Source organism: Mesitornis unicolor, unplaced genomic scaffold (assembly GCF_000695765.1).
Source record: "Mesitornis unicolor isolate BGI_N332 unplaced genomic scaffold, ASM69576v1 scaffold11270, whole genome shotgun sequence".
NCBI classification, from domain to species: Eukaryota; Metazoa; Chordata; class Aves; order Mesitornithiformes; family Mesitornithidae; genus Mesitornis; species Mesitornis unicolor.
Window position 1 is genome coordinate 107,393 of NW_010160339.1, and position 16,313 is coordinate 123,705.

Below are 16,313 nucleotides of genomic sequence, written 5' to 3' on the forward strand. Positions count from 1 at the left end.
ATGTGAGGTGGTCTGAAGAACCCTACAGTAACATATAAACAAGAGGTCGCAGCTGGAGCGCTCTATCCACAGAGATAGCAAGGCTGGAAAGTAGCTATACCCACACTTGATGGTGGTTGATGAAAAAAGAACGTGAAAGCATCCACATTCTCACTCAGCCATGAAGGCAGTGCAGGCCATACAACAGTTGCATGGGTGTGGTAGGAGGAAAGATTGATCTCCAAGGTAGAAAATGTTATTTTTCAGAAGCCAGACCTAAATTCAAAAGGTCAGACTCAAAACTGTATGGTATTAAGCAATTATTTCTCTACTTTTTGAAATAAGATAGAAATTCAGCTAGCATAGCTCAACTGAAATCAATGTACCAACATTGATTTATGCAAGCTGAGGAGCTGGGTTAGAGTTAAATATCTAAATGTTAGTGAATGATGAACTCTACTGGGAACACAAATTACACTGTATCTGAATGAGATTGGTGTGAAAGGTTGATAGTGGACGAGAATCACCTGTGATGTTGGAAAAGTAATACTTTCTGAACTAAATCATTTCTATTTAGAGGGGCTGAGCTGCCTGAAATTAAAAGTATTTTGAGTCATTTTAATCATCAAGCTGCTAGTGAGTTCCCTGGCTGCAGCACGACATTTTTGCTATTACAGCAACAAGTATGACACTTAATTAGTGACAAGTTCAAAGGCAAGAGGACAGTCTTGGAGCAAACCAGTCTGAGGCACAGCCCCTGCAGTACCATATGAGGGACTTTTAGGATATGGGGTGATGTGATTAGGCTAAAAACCTTGCTTTCATTGGTAATAAAAATAAGATTGAAGTTTTGTGATCAAGAAAAGAAACAAGATGTGACTCAATCCAACCAAAGGAACCACATTTATCTGAGCCTGAAGACAACAGGAAGCAATAACTCAGAGTGGGATGTTAACTCCGAGACCCACTGCTCTGAATCATCTCAGTATTACCCTAGCAGAGGACTCCATGATAGGAGAGTGATAAACAGCTCCAGTATATCACCGTTCCTGGGATAAGTACTGAACTTTCTGCCATTCCATCTACTTTTGACTGGAATTTTTTTTTAAGGAACTATCCTACAGCCATTCCTAAGGGATAAAAGGGGAAATGCAAAAAGAATCTTCTATGTTAATTTCCAGGTATGAGGAATTTGTAAATACTGCATGAAGGTGATAGTTACATATCCAAACTCTCTGTAGGAAAAAAAAGAAAAATACCCTTCTGCACAGCTGATCAATCCAAGAGATGCCAAAGCTGTGGGTAACTCATTGTGAAAAAGTTCTTGCTATGACTATGGAAAATACAATGCAAAGCTAATGTCCCTCTTGCAAGGAAGTTTTGAAGTGCAGGCAGAAAACATTGCATGGTTGGGAAACTCTTCTTCACAGGTTATGAGAGGCCTATTGGAAGGTGAAAACTATTTCCCAGGAGAGATGGAAAACATTGCCCGTTCCTCACATCAGCTGAGGACCTATATGATTCTTTTTGACCTATTATCAGAAACACTGAAGCACTAAGAGACACTAAGAATGACGGTGTTTGGATTTGGTCAAGGTCATGGCATTGGGGGAGGAAAGAAATGACAGATTATTATCTCTACAGCAGTTTGTACATAATAGTTTTTACCATCAAGAGAGGTATTTGCTTTCAAACCAGAGGCCAAACCTCCAAGAAGCAGCTGGGTCAAAGGAAGCACAGAAGTTTCTCATGTTTGATGCAGCTGCCGAGTTCCAAAGAGGAAGAAGAATTGGATTGCTTCAAAGTACATGAAGCACCCTGCAGGGATTTTCATTTTGTATTGAGATTCTTTGAAAGATCAATATTTAATGGAAAAGTACCGCAACCCTCAATTTATAGCACACTGTATCACACTATATTGGATTTTACTGTTGTATTGCTACAATCAATTAAAATAAGCAGCTATATTTTATTTGTTTTAGAAACAATAAAATATTTTTAATTATAAACCAGCTTTTTCCTCAAGCCTCTTCAATTGACACAACTGTGAATAGAAAACCTAGATTTAGATGCAGAGGAATATATGCCTTTTTCTTTTACTAACATTTCTTCTAATTCCATGACATTTTAAATGCCTTTTCTGTGAAATATGCAGCATAGAAATGCATTATTACATTGTGCTGGAGACCAGATTTATTTTTTCTAATTTGGGATGACTATGTATTTCATTCAAGTGGTTTCTTCCTTTCTGCATAACATAGGCAGAAACACATAACAATGAAACTTCTATTCTCTCTTACATTTGTATAAGTATCTGAAAAATGCAGACTTGTAACTAAGAAGGCGTAGGAATGTACAAAAAAAGGTGCTAATCCCATACAACCATTACAAGGAGTTACCTCCATATCTAACAAATCAGCAAGTGGGAAAAGTTATGTTGTGACCTTAACAGAGACACACAATACACAATGTATTTTTTTTCTTAGACCTTAGAATTTTTTAGCAACCTCTCATTTAATCCATATTTGAATGACCTCTCTAACTAGTTCTATCCAAGGGTGCAGACGTAACTGTACATAGGGCATTAGGATTTTCTTTTCTGTGCCATGTTTAGTTAATAGTTTTCAAGCTCATCTACTCTGTAGTGGTTCCTACAACAAACAGGGCTAAATTACAGCAATCTGGGATCCACAGTTCAATCTGCTGGTTGTTTCTTCACTTCTGTAACATAATTAAAAGTCGTTTTACAGTCTCCTCTTTTCTTCTGGGTTGTTAAAGAAAACGCTTCATTTTCATTCTTTTTGCAGTTACATCTTTTGCATTAAAAAAGGTTAGAAAACCCAAAACTGCTTGTAACTGCAGTTCTACAAACTCTACACCTTGCAGTTGGTTTCTGTATTTCTGGGCTTCCTCCCCCTGTCATTCCACTGGGTGGCAAAAGCCTCTCTGCAGTGACACTGATTCCTGACGCTGCGAACACCCCTTGCTTCCAGCTCAGTTCCACCAAAAGCCCTGCTCCGCATCACTGGGTTTACCCCACTACAATCCACCACAAGCCAGAAGAGAGATTCTGGGGATTAAAGCAGCTTTGTGGACACTTCCATTTAATCCCTCCCAGAACTATGTGTAGAAATCAAGAAGGTCTGCAAGAGATTTGGAACAGTTGGTCTGCTGGTTGCCTCCAGATTCCCCATGTGCAGAAGCTCCAGGAAAGTAAACTGATATGAGACTCGAGTACCAAAGCTACTGGGGGACTAAGTGTATTTCCTTATCTCCTGGATGGTGAGGCAGAGGCCACAACCATGTCTGAGTCACCAGGAGGATGCAAAGACCCATGAAGGTGTATTTTGCTCTTCGATTCTGGTCTCAGTTATCTTTAGGTCTCATCATTAATGCCTAGTTCACGTCATAAGCTATTTAAGACTGCAAGAAAAGTGTTGTATATAAAGAAACACTTTAATTAATACAGGTTTTAGAGTTCTTTCCATTCATGGGGTGGCCTATGACTTCACTTTTAAGGAGACAAGTTACCAGTAAGCAAGAAGAAGAGATGATAGGAAGGGAAACATAACACTGACTGTAGCCTGTAAGTTTATTTGCTGCACAGTGTGTGCTGCTGTCCTGAGTTCCATCCCCACCTGCCCCATCAATCATTTATTTTGTTCACACGGTGAAGGGGATATTTTTTTAACGTGTGAATGATGCCCAGTCCTCAGGCTTGTGCAATGCCTGCTGATCTGAATGGAGGAAAACAATATTATTTTGTACCGAGAATATTCTGTGCCATATCCAACAATTAATTTATCAGAAAGGCAATTTTTCCTCCACACCTAGGAATGGCTGGATTTCTACTCATGGTGATGCTCCTCTTATCAATTTCTTTCACATTCAAGAACACCATAATTCTGACCTGGCTAATATTTATCCCACGGGAAAAGAAAATCCTTTAAAAATTCCTGTCCGATTCCCTATCACAAAGCAAAAAAGCCTGCAACTGTAACATATTCTCTATCAGAGTCACTCAGAAGGAAATGCAACATTTCATTCATTCAGCATCTGCTTTCTCTCCATGAATTAATTTAAAGAGCATGTTGTGCATGGGTTTCCAGTGGCTGAGCCAGGCTTTGGCCATTGTGAAATCTACTTTGTGATTACTGGTGTAAGCGTGCTGGCCTCACACACCAGCAGTGGGCCACACCAATGCACAGAATGAGCAAGTCCCTGCTGTGTTCAGCATGCGATGCCTTGACATTACTTCCTTGCTTGTTATCCAGGTTTTCAATGGCCTGATGGGTTATTCAAAAGGCTTGCTTTCTTTAGGAGTTCAATGACATGAGGTCATCATGTGCAACTTAAGAGCTTGCTGGATTCTCTGAGTACTGAAATATAAACTTATTCTGGTGCCACAGAAGAATACAGCAAATGCTGGGGGTGTTCAATGCAAAATATTAATGCATACATTCAGGTACACATTCAGGGTAGCTGTTAAGCCCCCAGACCAACCTGTTTGTCTTGTAGCCAGTGTCTATATGCTGAAAACAGATGCAACCTGGGGGCCTATTTCGGAAGTTCAGCCTGAGGGTCAGGGCTGTGCTTTGAATGCAGGGCCCATGCACATGAACTACAAGAAGTAAGCACTCCTGCAAGTAGACTCACGTGCTCTGCCCCCACTTCCCATATGGCAGAGTCTGGTTGCACTGAGCAGCAGGCTGTGAGTAGGAGGCAGCTTCAGGCTGCTTGGGCAGTGCATGCTGCTCAATCAGTTGTTCTCCATCCTCCCCAGATGAATGGCAGCCGGCCAGATGGACGTGTGCTTTGGGACAGAGCTGGCTTCTCGACATGGGAGGACCACTCTGAGTACTACATTTATTTCTGTTTGAAAAATCTGTCATGCTACATAATTAGGTCTACATCTATTTAACAGTGAAAATTAACCTAAATATAGACAGACATGATTTATTTGGTGCCACATTGATATATGGAGAAAAAGTTGACAAAGACCTGTTCTTTTGGCTCAGTTGCTTAAAAAGAGATATCTCCCATCATCCTCTAAATAGGATTTTATCAAGTATTTGATATTCTCATGCTTGAAGGTTATTTTGCTATTCATATTTATTGTTTATCATTTTGTAAAGAATAAATGCCTTTGCTTAAAAACAAATATGAATATTCCCAATGGACTTTGAAATGTATACGTTGTTGAAATAAACTGCTGTTCCTGTTGTAGGTTATTCATACCCACTAACTTCAGGCACTTAGTGGAAGAGTTTAGCTCTCCATATAATCAGTGGATACAGGTAAATGTCTCGAGAGTGTGATTCAAATCACTTAATTTAGGTAATAATTGCATACTTCCTAGACACCACTCATTAGGAACTTCCAGACTGTGGTCTTGAATAAAGAATTCAAAATTTGGCCTGTTAATCAAGAGAACACAGGAAAGAAATGTCCTTGACAATGGAAGCTTCCAGTGGCAAGACCTTTAGGATAGAAAACAAGACAAGAAAATGACTAGGATCTGTATCTTCATATCAGCCTATGAGTACAACAGGTTACAATAAAAGCAATAAATGAATTACTTTACAGGAAAAATATTTTTAAAAGAGAAGGAAAAAGAAACTCAGGAAGCTCGCAAGGCAAGCTCCTATGTCTTCTTGGGAGTGACTGAGAGGAAGAGACAGGAATGCAAATAAGCCCAGCCTTGTGGCTCACAGCTGTTGCTTCCATATTTTCAGGGTCCTGAAGTCTACTATAAATCTAAGTTAGAAAAGAGTTTTGTGGAAAACCCAGCAGAACACAAACCCTCACCTATAACATTGTATCTTCATAAACATGTTATTGTCGCATTTTTCAGGAAGTTTTATGCACCCTGCACAGCTGGCTTCTGAGGCAGGTGAAAAAGTAGGACGATTGGTCAAGCCTGTGGTTGAATTAATGTACAAATGGGACTCAGTCAATCCATTTTGACTGCCACAGCGTACTTATTGGGCTTGTTTTTAAAGAAAGACTTGTGCCCATTGTTTCTGACTAATTTTCTGCACTGTAATGCCTCCGCAGCACATGCTGCCTGTCTGAGTGTGAATTAGGATGTCTCACTGAGCTGTGGATAAGCCACGGCGAGCATTTACGTCACCATGGGCTGAAGATGCCAACAAATGGGAACTGTCATGCTGAGACCAAGACAGGTGGAACCATAGAATAAAGACACTCGCTATTCTCTAGGCATTCAACTGGGAAACCAAACAAGCACACAAGCAAACATTGCAGAAGTAAAGACCACTGCCATCACAGAGCTCCTGTCCCTCAAAAAGATCCTCTTGAAATATTTCTGGCAATAACAGCTTGGGTTCCTTTGAGTGAAAACAAGGCTGTCTGGATGTTAGTGTGGATTTTATTGACTTCATTTTGGCTGTTGTTCTCATGCTGCCAGGTCAGCACACACTACTTTGAAAAATTTCAGGATATCTAATATTAAAAAGCTTCTTCCTTCAATATTTTGTCTCCATGAGGGCCAGGGTGTTTACTGTTCAGCAGCTAAAATCATAAGTTTTCAGTCTAAGAAAACCATTACAGGTTGAAGTTTGGCGGGGTGCAATTGCAGCTCTCAATATCACGTTACTTTAAAATGCCCTGATATTTCACTGCTATTAATACATGAACATTGATCAGAATATTTTGATTAGGTTAGTTCATAGCCCCAATGTAAAAGGAAGGCCTACATAAAGTAAAAACATACAGAGAAGCCAGGTGGCTAACTGAAGGCCGCAGTAAGTCAGCAGCAGAGCCAAGAATATATTCCTCGTACTCCAGGGTGTAAAACATATACCTGATCCCAAATCTCCTGTTTCCCTTAGCAGACACATTCATTGTAAGACCAGAATCTTTCACTAGTGACAGTGTTTTAGCCTGATGCAATGAGAAAGGACTGAGCTATTAAATCTCCTTCTCCACAAATGCTTTGTGACCTAATAAAATGTTCAGACCACCACAACAATTATTCTCCAAGCAATAGGGCTAAATTTTAGTAATTTTTCAGTGCTGCTGTTCATGACTGAAATGATTATGTCTATTCCTTTCCTCAGCCCACAGGCTGAGCTTAAGCAGGAATTTTGCTGTACCAATGCATTACATTCAGACACAATAAATCAGCAGCTATTAGTCCAGTCTCTGGAGAAGGGTGTCTGGGGGCCTTTTTTTTCTTTTTTTCCCCCTACCTAAAGAAAAAGGTAGTGAAAGCCACCAGGAGCATTAGCAGAGACTGGAAAGTTATAAAGATGAAAACTCTGATGGGAACATCTCATAAAAACAGTGGTGCTAGTTGTCATTTAGTTACACCAGCAGAAATCTGGAGTAAAAACCACTTAAAAGAGTTTGGTATGGAGCACTAAGAACTTAAAGCGTGGGCACTGTACTGACACGATGTGAGAGCCCACAGCAAGTTTTATGAGGTATGAGGTACCAATCAATTTAGCAACACTTAGAAACTAAGACATTAAAAATACAGGCTGCTTTCATCTACTTTTGATATGGTGACATTTATACAAAAAGGAAATAAAATTAGCAAGTTATTTTTATCTGCCCATCAATTTTAAGCTTGAGCTTTCTTGTACAGTTTGACTTAATATTTTAGCTACAGAAAGAACCTTTTTTCTTTCTCCCTCCTCTAGCCTCCCCTCAAATATGTGCCCAACCAAAGAAATACCCAATCAATTTAGTTCAGCCTCTTGATGTGTGTATCAAAGCTACTACATATAAATCTCAGCTGAGGAGCCAGAGCTGTCAGAAGACTATATGTATCAGAGCTTTAGACTAGGTGCGTCCAAATAGCAAAATAAACCTACCGCAAGTGACAATCCAGAACAGTCATGAGACATAACATAGACAAGGAGGACATAGAAGGAAGAAATAAAAATTAAAACATCCACACACAAACATTAGTAAAAACCATGGAGAAATGACCTTTCTACAGCAGTATATTCATTAACAATTTGCCTCCCCTTAGAAGGAATCTAATCCTCCTAGGGACCCTTGGTGGAGTTGCATACTCTACTTGAAAAAGTAAACATTGCCTGCAACGAAAATGGGTTTCATGACTGAAAATCTGATCTTATTTTCAACTCATATCCCACTTTACCTCAACTACAGTTGCTCATAATCTATAGTATTTCATAAACAGCTTCTAATTTGAAGTTGTGTTCAGGAGAGTGGACACCTTGAAGCACAAACATTCTAACACAGACCAAAATTTTATTCCACTTTCTGTAATAGCTAGCTATCATGTGTGACTGTCGAGCTGACTGAGACTCTATGTCAAGGGGATCTTAAACTATGTCAAGCTATATGGCCCTATAATGATTTGGCACGGATGTGCAGGTCAGCATCAGTACACATAAGTCAGAAGTTCTCTTAGACAAACAAAACCAGACTAAGATGAAAATTGTATTTCCAGAAGGTGATACTTGGAATTTACCAAATGCTGCTCCCTTTCAAGTTTTGTGTGCCTAAGAAACCAGGATCTTGCAAGATGCCAAGTGCCCATCAACTGCTATTGTGGACTCTCAGCAGAAGGCAGAAGTTAATTACCAATTGCAGGTTCAGGTCCAACAATGACTGAACTAAGCTTTTTGGTTTTTTGACATTTCAGATCCTTGGTACTGTACGTTGCCTTTTGTATTGGCATTAGATTTACATCTTGATCTTCAATTATTTTTCTTTTACATTAAAATTTGCTTCTTTCAAGAGCTAAAAGGCATTCTTGTTATTCCTCTTTCTATTTTATGTCACAGCCTCTAAAATAATTCAATTCTCGTTAACTGAAACATTCTACATTTAGCATTGCATTGAGTTCTGCTAGGTATATTAAAATTTGGACTGATAATTCAAGATTAAACTGCTAAAAGAAACAATCATACAGTAAAAAAAAGACAAGACAGCTAAAATTTAATGAATTAGGAATTAAGTTGGGAAAAGTTATTGAATGCAAAGAACTTAAAATCTGTACACTACCGGACTGCTAGGTATGAATTTAAGTGGCAAATTTAAGTAGTCTGTTTTTGAAAACTGACTTATTAAAGGTTTGACCTTTACATCAACTGCGAATCTACCTTCCTTAGGTTTAACTGTGCAAACCAAAACAGTTAAATCAGTTTTGGTTAAATCCCAAATTCTTTGAGCAAAAGTATGTTTAAATAGTTACACAGGATATTTTGAATGTAATCATACTTATCTGTGCAACATTTCAAATTTTGAGCTCTCTTTGTGGACAAGAGATGTATGATTCTGCTTTTTATCAAATTTTCCCATGAAAAAGATAGAAATGAAACCCAATATTAATCCCATAATGTAATTTTGCATTTAAAATATTTATTTTCCAAGAATCCATGGTCATTTATCCAGGTCCTAATGAATATAATTAAAACCACGTAGTAATATATTGTAAATACAACAATGGCCTTACATGACATGGAACAAATTCCACATAAATATCAATCAACAAATTGCATGTTACTTGTCCTACAACAAAGTATTAGGTTTGTTATCATTGGTAGAACATAACAAACATCTCAAGAAATTTTTCCACAAACATAATCAAACAGTTCTTCCAAATTATTCCTGGTTCAATGAGAGGAGTGGGCTAACAGTAGCCCAGGGTAACCCAACAATTGATGATCTGATTTTCCGTGCATTGCTGAAGGTAAAATATCTCACAATTATTTAATATTAATAGCTCAGAACAAAGTCTATAAATCAAATACAGGGAATCTACGAATGCTAAATTAACATGCTTAAAAGAAAATGGGTGTGTTTCACATTCATCATATGGAGAAAACAAAATCATCATAAAATCTTTTTCAAGATAGAACTCAAAATTTCTGCTCTGACATTTTTTGAGCTGGGCCTCACTACTCTTCCTAACCTTGGAATAACTGTACATTAGTGATTTCGTGTATTGACAAGATTGTTTTCAGGTGTGGATTTTTGCCTTGTGCTGGTTTAATGCGCTCCAGTACACCAGTGCAGCACATGAAGCATCTTCTCTCCAGGTGGAACCAAGGTTGAAGCTGCACACCAGGGCACTACCTGAAGTGCTCCACTTGCAATGTGGATGCAAGGGTTTCCAGCCATTCATCCTTTGTGCCTGTGCAGGACTCTGTTAGTTGTGGTAAGGCGACAAGGGATGGCTGCAGAGAAATCATCTTTGTATTGCCTACTAGCACGTAGACACATGAGTACACCTAGGAAGGGCAACTGGTGTGAACTTCATTAGCTGTAAGCATGGAATATGTACTTATGGCCTGAGAACTAAAATAGATTGTGTCAGATCAAGCATCACTCTTTTCTTCATCACTCATACAATGACAAAGTGTACAGTGGTCACTATACAATGCTGATACATACAGCTTGAAATTAATGGATTTGCCAAGGTTTACTTTGTTCATGTAGTGTATAGACTAGAAAAGTTAACTACTGTCTAATGAATCAACATTTTAGTAGTGGCTTCTGCAACTGAGTAGCATGAACAGGAATAAAACAACTGGATCTCCAGTTATCTTCTTTCCATACTGTCTACTGAGCAAGAACAAAAACCGTCCTCCTGTCTGATAATGGAAACTGGAAAGAGCTCTCATAGCTCTGTACCTTTGAAGCTTATCCATTATTTTCCTCTTCTTATTTGAGCTCCTTTCAGACTTCACTCATGTGATCCAGTTGCAGCCAGTCATCAGACCTGTAGGGCCTCCTCATCCAATCTCCTGATTCTGTTATTCCCCTATCACATCTTACATGTCTGGAGAAGCCTGCTAGCCTGTTCCAGGGCTCTTAAGACTAGCTGATGAGCCACATTGGTGGCTGCTCCATCACTGTATAGAGGCATCTCACCACTTGTTCTGGGCTGCTCCATGAGCCTCTTAGCTACAGTGCTCTAGGCTTCTCTTCTTGGATCCTGTTCCTGATCAGCTGGCCCTAGTCCTCAGGTTCCCAGCTTTGCCTTGTACTTCTAATCAGCCTGCCTTCAGCCCAGCTTGCTTCTACACTAGATCCTAACATGTGGAAAGAGCTGCTCATTCCTGACCATGCTTTTATCCTCTCTCTTTGGCTGGATAAGCACTCCTGGACTGCTCTGACTCAACCTTACCTGGGGTCTTAAGAGCACAGACTTGACCATGCAATATCTTTACAGTTATTGGCTCCTACTGAAGAGGTTTTGTGAAGCAATTCTCTAAATATCTTCAGCACTTTCTGTTTGAAAAATATAGCCCTTTGTCTTCTTAGCCTAGGAAATCTGGCAACATATCGAGGACATATGGATACTTCACATTTATTTCCCCATTATTCTGCTTATTCTCAACAGTTTGCTCCAGGAAGGACAATACTAAAACCCCATTAAAAAACATCTTTATTTTCTTTCAGAAGCATATTAATCAAGTCCATGTCCCTGAGGATTAGGTCCTGCAACCTTCAGCTTCTCTTGCATGAAGTGGATCTGGAGGACAAGTTTTTCTGCCCTTACGAAAATGATGCTGCTCAAAGGGCATTAAGCCAATCTTTTCTTCCAAGTTACTTGGTTGACTTACAGCTACAAGTATAGCCTGTTATCTTTATCTCTTCTCTAGTACAGAATGAATTCTCCCAGCATCATTGTGTTGAATGCCTCTGTGCTCATCCTTTTTGGTAATCTTCCCTTATTTCCATGCTCTCATTTTTTCTTCCATACTGTTTCTTTCTCTGTTGAGATTTTGCTTTTGTGTAAAAAGAGATTTAGAGTTCAGAGCTACTTATTTTTTTAATCATGCAAGCTCAGAAATACTTCTAGAAAGAGATACAAACACTGTACTAGGTCCTAGACAAAGTATTGAAAAAGGACAATGAAAATTGCGCACATTTGCTTAATTTTGGGGACAACCAAGATACTCTCAATAAACTTGCCCCTTTCAGATGAGTCATTATATACCTGTTCATCTTTTTTTAGCAGAGCAAGGAAATTGGCTGATTGCTTTATCAGTGGTGCCGCACCCAGATTCATCTTTTGTGATACCACTGAGAAGATGCTGCCAATCAGACCTCTATTCAGAGAACCACTGCTGAGGCAACAAGCAGAACTTTTTGCAGACAAATCAAACAGAAACTTTCAAATGCAACTCAAGAGTTCAAGAAAAGGAGAGGTACTTTACCTGGTCTTTCATGGTTTTCCCTAAATCTTTAACATCTTTCATGTTAATAGCATTCTTCCCTCCCTTCTCCTTTCCCTTCTTCTTGTTCTTCTTTTTGAACAAGCATTTCTTACAGAGACAAAAGCAGCAGGTAAGGATTAATAGGACTGCAACTATGGCTATGGCTATTAAGGCCCAAGGTGGCACTGGAAGAGAAAAAGAAACACACACAAAAAGAAGATGGTAAACTGTTAGTAGGGTTAAATTTAGAAACAAGCACATTTCTCTCACAGCTAAGCCTTTTTCAATGAAAATGCCTTGCAGAAATACCTTAAATCCTTTCTAAAATATCCTGTCATCATTTCTATATTTCTCCCAACTGAACATTTACGCACACAATGTCAGTTTAACACATCTATCTGTTTTCATGCCTAGTGACACATATCAAACTCACCATCTGAAAACAATATGTCCAAGATATTTATGCTGTGCAAATCTGTAAAATGCTGGGCACATTTAGGTAATTACTTGCTTCTTTCTTTAATCACCTCCCCAACCCACCTGGCATTGTGGCTGAATCGGGTAGAACTGACTGGGAATTTCCCTTTTCCGGAACAGCATCTGAGCCAAGCAGTCAGTTTTAATGAAGAGCCCTTCTCCTCCGCCCACTGCTGTTCTAGACAGCCTCGCAGGCTCCTCGCAACAGAGGCAGGTCAAGGTCGCCAGTGAAGACTGACCAAGGACAAAGCACTGTCCAATCCAAGGGCATTTGCCTTCTTCGTCATCATGCCCTAATGCTAGCAAAGTTTCAAGTACATAGCTATATTCTCACCTGTACTTTCCTATAAAGAAAAGCATATATTCTGTTTATTCAGTCAGTCTAGGATACTGGATGCTGAAGCATGAATAAATAACAGAGAACACTTACTGTAATAAAATGGTCTTGTTAGAGATCAGAATTTTTGGGAAAAAGGAATTAAGATGACACCTAAACGTAAGTACTCCAGAAGAGAACTATCTTCACACAGATCAACTTTAATGGGCACTGATCCCTGCATTTAACAGGGACACTGGTAATTGTCTAAAAATCTTGGAATGCATGCAGTCTATCAGGTCTGCAAGATACTCTCTCAGTGCAGGACCTGAAGGTCTCTAACATGATACAGAGCAAAACCGAAGAGTGAATCGAATTTGACATGTTGACTTCAGTGAATCACAAAAGCGAATGGACAGCATAAGTAGAGAAAATTAACTGCTTAAAGGAGCTAAGCAGAGTGTGAAGCATGGTCACAGGAACTTCCACTACAAATTAGCAGTTCAGGAAGAGGACAGAGCACCTAAACCTTTGTTACTCTAAATATAATGACAGATTTTTCTAATCTTTATTCAAATGCCCTTGGTGACAGACACAAAAATAATGCAGGAGAGTAAACAATTTCTGTAATACTTTTGTGCCTCCAAACGTTCATTAAATGCAGCTGCTATAAAAGGGAAGCTGTACCATATGTAGAATAAATGAGAACTGATTACTAAACAAATGAATGTTAAAAGATAAACACTGAACAGATTAACAGCTGTTTATGGGATGTATTTTATGGAGTCAGCAGCAGCAATTCTGCAGTTAAAGTTGCATTAGATCTGCACTTATCACAACCTAAAATCTGTATTTCATGCATTAATGATTTCATTCTGTCTTCAAATCTTGTGTGGTAACACTTTGTAGCACAACTGACTCTCCTCCAATTTTTTTTTTTTCATGCATCACTGACAAATGTAAAACCATCGCCTTTCACATGCAATGTGTGTTCTTCTCAAATTCTAAACTTCACATGTGCACTTAGTCTGTTAGACACTTAGCATCTGAAATGGTATTTACATAACACTATACTTTTTATCTGAGCTAATCTAGAGGAGTTATGACAATATGAAATGAAATGCGCAAATTTATCAGCTATTTGTTTTGCTCCCTTGTCAGCAGTGCCTGAAGCATAATGCCAGTGAATATAGGGAGCAGCAAGAATACGGGATAGGGTTCTGCCAGCAGGACGGCACCATGGGAGGAAAGAGAGGAGGGACACATTAAATGCAGGTAAGCTGGGAGAACCAATGAATTAAGGAGACAGGGAATGTGGGTGTTAATAGGATACATACATATGCATCCTACAGATGAAAAAGCTTGTGTAGGTAGTGAAGTCAGGTGCCTTTGTGCTGAAACTGTTGTGAAAAGTGGTATTCTGGCACTGCCGCCTTGGTTCTCTGGAGCATAAACAATGTAGGGTGCCTTGGGGAACATTTGAAACTCTTGCAGATACCTCAGCTTCTTTTTTATAATACACTGTCTGTTCTCATCTGTTTGTAATTTAATTTCACCCAATAGCTCTTGTGATGCAATTAAATGATCATCACATTAATATCTGAAACACCAAGAATTATGCAGACTTTCTTATTTATATCTTCAAAGAAGATACCCTTCCTTTTTTATTAAACAAAGCATACGTAATAAAGGGAAAAAAATTGGCGTAACCCAAAATTTGGATATATCCAAAACAACTTCAACATTCAAGTCTGAAAAAGCAAAAAGGAATGAATTTTTTTTCCCAATAGAAGTGTACTATCGCTGTAAAGGAGATGGCTCCTGCGAACATTGCCACTGACAGACATTGCCCCATCAGTGGATGTACATGTTAAGACTTAAGACAAGCGAAACATTCAGTTATCACTGGGTTTGAAATTATGCTTCCTTTCAAAGGCATTATTTAAATAATTTTATATGTTAATCATTTTACATAATATGAACAAGATTTTCCAAAATTACTGAAGACCTTGAGGGTTTGCATTTTTGTCTTTCCCAATTCATGACACTGCCAGAGGAGCTTGAATTCCAGAAAAAGTTCAGTTTTTAAAAATTAATTTTCTATAAAGTTGTCTTAAGGTGGGCAGGCAAGAATAAAATGACTGAAGTCACTGGTTACTTTGGAAGACTCACATCTACAGCATTCAATTTTTCAGCCTTTTCATCAACTGTGAATAATACGTACAAAAACCTTACAAACAGTATATCCACTTTCTTGTTTTTGCACAGTGGCTTACTTTGGAGATTCATATTGGTTAATTCCAGTTGGACTTTACCCACACTTGTGCAAGATTTTCAAAGAGTTTAATTTTTCCAGTATTTAAATGGACACCAAAGGGAATCTACAGTCTGAAGACTACCTCCATAGATATTAAACCAGTTTGATCAAGTTCAGTAAGGCAGTTTGAAACCTCAGATCTTCAGACATGATCCATCGAACAAAAGACCTCTGTGGCAGATGAAGCAGGGTGGATTACATGAAAAATGCAGATCCTGACCAAATGACTGAGGTGTCAGCAAGCCAGAAGCTTCTTGTACAACTTGTCTTACCCAGTGCCTGCACAAGGGGGTGCTTTGAAACAAGCAATACTTACCTGCACGATCAAGGAAAAGTTATTGGTTTAAGAATAATTAATATGTGTGTAAACTTTCTCGTGTCTCAGTGCTATTTTCTTTGTTCTGCTCCTGTGGGCAATAACAGAATATTTATTTTGAAGAAGCTGTCATGAATCGCAATGTGATTTGGTGATTCTATGAGGCTCTTAAAGACAAATCTATAGGAGGGGATCTGCTGAGTAGCATAGTTAGTAAATAAAGTCTCGATTTAGTCTTATTGATCCAATCCAAACAGGGTATGCTCTAGGACTTTACTCAGAAATGCAGGGATGAAGCTCATCTGTAAAAGGCAAATGTAGAGAAAATGAACCGCATGGCTTATTCCTGAGCAATAGCAGAGCACTGATATCAGTAAGCTTTAGGATTCTGTTGATAGTTGAGGCATTTTGGGTACTGATTTTTCATCCTTCACTCATCTTGAACATCAGTCAGTCATGAACGCAGCCAAAGGAATTGTGAGGTCTCTTATCCCTCTCTGTCACTTCCTACCACTAATGCCAGCCAGTGTTGTGTGCACATTTGATTCATTTGTAGCATTTCACAAATACAGCAGCTGTGATGCACTTACTTTATCATTTTAGTTTGGGCTTAGGAGTGCATCCATGAGGCAGATATCCAGACCTCATCCATATACCATGCCTGGACTCATGCTGTGCAGTGGACTGGGAGGGCATGAGGGGCCTTCAGCTCCCTCAGTAAGTTTGCAGATGACACTA

At 39.0% G+C, this 16,313-nt stretch overlaps 1 protein-coding gene across 1 annotated transcript in view; it reads right to left on the bottom strand.

Moving 5' to 3' along the window:
• SYT1 (synaptotagmin I) overlaps positions 1-12,696 on the bottom strand; it is a 93,924-nt gene extending 81,228 nt beyond the window's left edge. The window contains exons 1-2 of the mRNA XM_010189687.1: positions 12,690-12,696; positions 12,150-12,376 (exon numbers count right to left, since the gene is read on the bottom strand). Of these exons, the coding sequence (XP_010187989.1) occupies positions 12,150-12,376; positions 12,690-12,696 (234 nt within the window). The remainder of the gene's footprint in view (positions 1-12,149; positions 12,377-12,689) is intronic.
• Positions 12,697-16,313: the final 3,617 nt, after the last annotated feature.